This window comes from Salmo salar, chromosome ssa09 (genome assembly GCF_905237065.1).
Source record: "Salmo salar chromosome ssa09, Ssal_v3.1, whole genome shotgun sequence".
Taxonomy (NCBI): Eukaryota; Metazoa; Chordata; class Actinopteri; order Salmoniformes; family Salmonidae; genus Salmo; species Salmo salar.
Genome location: NC_059450.1, coordinates 67,269,810 through 67,276,863, shown reverse-complemented (window position 1 = coordinate 67,276,863; position 7,054 = coordinate 67,269,810). Strand labels below are relative to the sequence as shown.

General features: G+C 49.4%; 1 protein-coding gene across 1 annotated transcript in view; it reads right to left on the bottom strand.

Annotated features, from left to right (window-relative positions):
* Positions 1–574: 574 nt before the first annotated feature.
* LOC106611683 (P2X purinoceptor 3) overlaps positions 575–7,054 on the bottom strand; it is a 71,853-nt gene continuing 65,373 nt past the window's right edge. Inside the window, exons 5-12 of the mRNA XM_014212134.2 lie at positions 2,914–3,004; positions 2,665–2,742; positions 2,344–2,485; positions 1,955–2,091; positions 1,682–1,787; positions 1,537–1,602; positions 1,309–1,386; positions 575–1,163 (exon numbers count right to left, since the gene is read on the bottom strand). Coding sequence (XP_014067609.1) covers positions 1,038–1,163; positions 1,309–1,386; positions 1,537–1,602; positions 1,682–1,787; positions 1,955–2,091; positions 2,344–2,485; positions 2,665–2,742; positions 2,914–3,004 — 824 coding nt within the window. The 3' untranslated portion in view covers positions 575–1,037. The remainder of the gene's footprint in view (positions 1,164–1,308; positions 1,387–1,536; positions 1,603–1,681; positions 1,788–1,954; positions 2,092–2,343; positions 2,486–2,664; positions 2,743–2,913; positions 3,005–7,054) is intronic.

The window sequence follows — 7,054 nt, the reverse complement described above, 5'->3', positions numbered from 1 at the left end:
CTCTGCTAAGCCATTACAATTACAACTGGCTATACTTATTTCCCCATTTACCATGAGACACAAGTTTCAATTCAATTTATCATAATGTTTGTAAACTTACCATTAAAAGTACCATGATGATTGAGTGTCCATATAACTGTACCATGATATTTGATATTGTTTTCCACTATTCCACCCGCCAAAACCTCCTCCCCTCCCAAGTTGGGTCATCGTCCATGTAACTGGCAGACCAGCCCTGTCCACCTGGTCCACCTAGACTTCCTGTCATTGCACTACTGCTAGTTAGCATTGGTTCACGAAATGACCTCTAACTTCCTTCCTACTGGACACAGAGACACTAAAATGGTATCCAGGAATTAATCTGACACACAAGTACGTAGATAAATGCCAAAATCCCGAAGTATCCTTTTAAGATGCTCTTAAGCTGATCTATTAGTGCTGTGATGGGTCCGTGGTGGGAGGAGTGCACAGGTTTTGCGTGTGTGTGTGTTTTGTGTGTGCATGTGTGTGTATATATTGGGTGTGTATTGCAATAGAATCAGATACAGACACACACAAAATACAGCAGGCGCGATTCAGTCAATTCCGACATTTATTTACTGGTTACTGTTGTTTTTTGGGGGTCCAAGAAGATTCTAGAACCACGTCATCTCTTCTCATACCCCTTTAATCCCCCCCATCGTTATAGAACATCACAAATGGAGGTTATGAGAGCAAGACAGAGATGAAGAAAGGGATGAGGCCAGGTAAATGTAACATATGAACTACATAGTATATGTACAAAAGCAATGGGACCAGGGCAGAGCTTTTATGTATATTGAAGTAACTGTTTATAAAGATATTTTAAGCTACAGTAGAGTTCAGAAATAGTTTGCACCAAAAGATTTTAAAACATATTTTTAATTTTTTTTAAAAAGTTCCTCTGATGTTAAATCGTTACCTTCCCTCACATGAACATGGGACTTATCAACTGCTGCTAATAAAATAAGGAAGTGGGGGCGGATCCTGTCTGCCGATTGGTTGAAGTGGACTGTCACTCAAAGCTGCTGGTCCAGGTAAAGGGAGGCAGCTCCCGAGTCATCTGAAATCTTCTCCTCTGGTTTGATTGACAGCTGGCTGCAACTTTCTTGGGAGAGTAATATCTGTATCTGTGACTCAGAAACCTAGGGAGAGGAAGCGAGAGAGAGAGAGAGAGAGAGAGAGAATAAGACTGTCTCGAGATGCTCTTCACCTCTCTCTCCCACACACAAATGACGTACAGTTTAACACACAAAAAATATGCTTTTATCTGAGTAATTAAAAAAATACCTCTTCAAATTTCTTGGCCTTGTATTGGTCCGCCCCCTTCAGGAAGTTCAGGAGGATGATATCACAAAGGACCGTACCCTGCAGCATATCAGAACAAAGACAGTTACACAAGTTGACCAAAATAAATCCTGAAATACTTGCCTCGATTCTAGGGTTAATGGAGGTAACATTCAAAACGTATTGCATGACCTCCTTTTAAAGCATACAGTCTGAGTACAGAAGCCTTACCAGTCCCACAGAGGTAAAGGCTGCCACTAGGTTGATCAGAGTAGGAACTGTGTTGAACTTCCCTGCCTGAAAGGACAAAGACAGATGAAACCCGTATAATACACAGATAACAGGTACACGCACACACACCCTAATCCACACTCACAAGCCCAGTGACCAGGATGTCAAAGCGGATAGCGTAGGCCTTGTGGAGAGTGCGGAAGTCCGTCCGATTCTCCATCCCGTTCTCCGTTTTGTAATATTTGGCAAATCTGTGGATGGTGAGAGAGGGGGAGACAGTGTCAATGAACACAGAAATAAAACGAGAGGAGGAGGGGGGTAAGAAGGATGGAGAGGGGAAAAGAAAGAGGATGGGGAGAAGGAGGAAGAAAGAGGGGGAGTCTCTTGAACAGTACTAAACTGAAAGGGGTTACAGTACCTGAAGTTGTATCCCTGAGAGATGGCGTTCTTCTGAAACACAGCATCAAGTCGCGTAAAGGAGTAATGTGGTTCACATCTTTCTTCTGACTCATCCAGATTACACTCCCATTCAATATTGATCCCGATCTCTCCACCCTGATAGAGGGAGACAGAGGGAGGGAAAAGAAGAGAAGGGCAGATAGGTGAGGAGGGGGAAGAGGAAATGTAGGGACAAGCAGGTGGGACTGGAGATATATGAAATGGAGAGGGAGAAGTGGGAAAGAGAGAGGTTGAGAAAGCAGAATATAAGAGAGAGGGAGAGGAGAGAAAAGAAAGATGGGAGACTTTTGGGGGAGAGACATGGAGATAGAGGAGATGATGATGAAGAGGGGAGGAGATGGGTCTCACTGTCTGAGCGATGGTGGAGAAGTTCTGTCCAGTATAGCGCAGCACATCTCCCACCTTAAAGATGGGACAGTGGCGGTTGTGCTCCGGGTCATATGTACAGCTCCTGATATAAGTTGTATTCAGCGATGACGGGAAGTTCCCTCTGTGGGAGAGAGAAGGTACAAATTTGAGTGACAGAGCCAAATCCCCTTCTTCGGCAGAAAAGAGAGGGCAACGCCTTGACAAGAAAGTTGGAGTGAGACCTCCTGAAAGTACTCTAGCACAACATCATAAAGGTCTTCCCCAATACAGCCCCAGAAATGAGAGGTGTGTGGGACTCACCTGGTGACGTTGAACATAGGGAAGCGGATACTGTTCTTGATGAAGATGGTGAAGTTTTCCACCTCCATCATTGGTTGCCTGAGAAAGGGTAAGGGAGAGAAGAGAGAGAGAGAGAGAAGAAAGACTTAGGTAGGTGGGATGCACAAGTTGTAAACATGACATGTCATATGCTCATGATATTATGGTGTATTTGAAGCAGCTTTCTTCGTGAGCGAGTGAGAGAGAGAAAGAGAAAATGAGAGGTCTTACATTATGACTTTGTCATTCTCAGCAGGGCACCAACCCTCCATCTCACAGCGGCCTCCTTCAGAGGAGTTCACACAGGCACCAGTTATTATTCCTGTGGAGGAGAGAGAGAGAGAGAGCCACAAGACTGTTTTGTTAGCATAGACTGGAATATGTTCTGGGATTCATCCAATGGCATTGAGGAGTATACCACCTCAGTCAACGGCTTCATCAATAAGTGCATCGGCGATGTCGTCCCCACAGTGACCGTACGTATATATCCCAACAAGAAGCCATGAATTACAGGCAACCTCCGCACCGAGCTAAAGGCTAGAGTACCCTCCAAGCTCATCATTAAGCTTGAGGCCCTGGGTCTCAATCCCGCCCTATGCAATTGGGTCCTGGACTTCCTGATGGGCCGCCCCCGGGTGGTGAAGGTAGGTAACAACATCTCCACTTCGCTGACCCTCAACACTGGGGCCCCACAAGGGTGCGTGCTCAGCCCCCTCCTGTACTCCCTATTCACCCATGACTGCATGGCCATGCACGCATCCAACTCAGTCATCAAGTTTGCAGATGACACAACAGTAGTAGGCTTGATTACCAACAACAACTAGACAGCCTACAGGGAGGAGGTGAGGGCACTCGGAGTGTGGTGTCAGCAAAACAACCTCTCACTCAATGTCAACAAAACAAAGGAGACGATCATGGACTTCAGGAAACAGCAGAGGGAGCACCCTCTATCCACATCAACGGGACAGCAGTGGAGAAGGTGGAACGTTTTAAGTTCCTCGGCTTATACATCATGGACAAACTGAAATATTCCACCCACTCAGACATTGTGATGAAGAAGGAGTTACGTTACGTTCAGAGGTTGGTGCGTTCTGCACCACGCAACTCCGGGGGCAAACAAAATGAAGCTCCTTATGGAAAATCAAGAGACACCTTTTGCTGACTATTATAAAAATGGGAACATCAGCAAACTCATCTCACACAGACCATCCCCTGGCATGGCACAGTGCTATTTTAGCACACTACCCCTCTGTTGGGGGGGGGGGGGTGTTACCGAGGGGTGGAAAGTCAGGATACTAGACAACGAGGACTCTGAGTCAACTAATATAAATCTCTAAGTCTGGAACAGTACTGGTACAGGGCAAACCCAAACAGTTTCAGCTGGACTTTCACCTAATCAAAGAATTAGCTCAGGAGGAGAACCTCTCCCTTGAGAAAAATACCCCGAGCGGGTCAGACCAGACCTCTTCATTATATAACCACACAGATGAGCAACCGCAAGTGGAAAGTCAATCTCCCAGCACAGAGTACTACTTACTCCCTCATTGAAATGAAGGATACATTTACCTAGCTGGAGGTAAGGCAGGTGAAGCTGGAACAGCAGGTGAACACACTCCAGTCAGCACAAAAAAATATCCAGCTCAACAACACCCTCAACCAGACAGAGAGCTGGAGGTGGAGAGAGACAAATCTGCACTCAGGACTGTAGTGAGACAACTTCCACAGGAGGAAAAGCAGAAGCAGGAGAATAACAGAGCACTAGAGGAGAGGATCAGACTGCTGGAGTAGAAGGTGAGGGGGATGGAGGGAGAGGATCAGACTGCTGGAGTAGAGGGTGAGGGGGATGGAGGGAGGGAGAGGATCAGACTGCTGGAGTAGAAGGTGAGGGGGATGGAGGGAGAGGATCAGACTGCTGGAGGAGAGGTTGAGGGGGATGAGGGAGAGGATCAGACTGCTGGAGGAGAAGGGGAGGGGGATGGAGGGAGAGGATCAGACTGCTGGAGTAGAAGGTGAGGGGGATGGAGGGAGAGGATCAGACTGCTGGAGTAGAAGGTGAGGGGGATGAGGGAGAGGATCAGACTGCTGGAGGTGAGGGGGATGGAGGGAGAGGATCATACTGCTGGAGAAGCAGGTGAGGGGGATGGCATATGACAGAGAACAACACACTAGAGAGGTGGCCACACCTGCAGAGAAGCCAGCAGAAAAGCCCATCTCAGCTCCCGACTAAAGTCTCGACATCACAGGAGAACAGGCCACCCCAGACCCTGACCACGTCTACATCACAGCAGAACAGTTCCCAGACCCTGACCACATGTAAAACACAGCAGAACAGTCCTCAGACCCTGACCAAGAGTACATCACAGCAGAACAGTCCACCCCAGACCCTGACCACGTCTACATCACAGCAGAACAGTCCCCAGACCCTAACCACGTCTACATCACAGCAGAACAGTCCACCCCAGACCCTGACCACGTCTACACCACAGCAGAACAGTCCACCCCAGACCCTGACCACGTCTACATCACAGCAGAACAGTCCTCAGACCCCGACCACGTCTACACCACAGCAGAACAGTCCACCCCAGACCCTGACCACGTCTACATCACAGCAGAACAGTCCTCAGACCCCGACCACGTCTACACCACAGCAGAACAGTCCCACCCCACAGACCCTGACCACGTCTACATCACAGCAGAACAGTCCCCAGACCCTGACCCCGTCTACATCACAGCAGAACAGTCCTCAGATCCCGACCACGTCTACATCACAGCAGAACAGTCCACCCCAGACCCTGACCCCGTCTACATCACAGCAGAACAGTCCACAGACCCCGACCACGTCTACATCACAGCAGAACAGTCCTCAGACCCTGACCACGTCTACATCACAGCAGAACAGTCCACACCAGACCCTGACCACGTCTACATCACAGCAGAACAGTCCTCAGACCCTGACCAAGAGTACATCACAGCAGAACAGTCCACCCCAGACCCTGACCACGTCTACTTCACAGCAGAACAGTCCCCAGACCCTGACCACATCTACATCACAACAGAACAGTCCACCCCAGACCCTGACCACGTCTACATTACAGCAGAACAGTCCTCAAACTCTGACCATGTCTACACCACAGCAGAACAGTCCCCAGACCGTGACCACGTCTACATCACAGCAGAACAGTCCCCAGACCGTGACCACGTCTGCATCACAGCAGAACAGTCCCCAGACCCTGACCACGTCTACATCACAGCAGAACAGTCCCCACCAGACCCTGACCACGTCTACATTACAGCAGAACAGTCCTCAAACTCTGACCATGTCTACACCACAGCAGAACAGTCCTCAAACTCTGACCACGTCTACATCACAGCAGAACAGTCCCCAGACCATGACCACGTCTAAATCACAGCAGAACCATCCACCATAGATCCTGACCACGTCTACATCACTGCAAAACAGTCCCCACCAGACCCTGACCACGTGTACAACACAGCAGAACAGTCCCCAGACCCTGACCACATCTACATCACAGCAGAACAGTCCCCACCAGACCCTGACCACATCTACATCACAGCAGAACAGTCCCCACCAGACCCTGACCACGTCTACATAACAACAGAACAGTCCCCACCAGACCCTGACCACGTCTACATCACAGAAGAATAGTCCTCAGACCCTGACCAAGTATACATCACAGCAGAACAGTCCACCCCAGACCCTGACCACGTGTACAACACAGCAGAACATCCCCAAGACCCTGACCACGTCTACATCACAACAGAACAGTCCTCAGACCCTGACCACGTCTACATCACAACAGAACAGTCCTCAGACCCCTACCACGTCTACATCACAGCAGAACAGTCCACACCAGACCCCGACCACGTCTACAGCACAGCAGAACAGTCCACCCCAGACCCTGACCCCGTCTACACCACAGCAGAACAGTCCTCAGACCCCGACCATGTCTACATCACAGCAGAACAGTCCACACCAGACCCCGACCACATCTACATCACAGCAGAACAGTCCTCAGACCCTGACCACGTCTACACCACAGCAGAACAGTCCCCAGACCCTGACCACGTCTACATCACAGCAGAACAGTCCCAAGACCATGACCACGTCTACATCACAGAAGAACCATCCACCCCAGACCCTGACCACGTCTACATTACAGCAGAACAGTCCCCAGACCCTGACCACGTCTACATCACAGCAGAACAGTCCCCAGACCCTGACCACATCTACATCACAGCAGAACAGTCCCCAGACCGTGACCACGTCTAAATCACAGCAGAACTGTCCCCACCAGACCCTGACCACGTCTACATCACAGCAGAACAGTCCACCTCAGACCCTGACCACGTG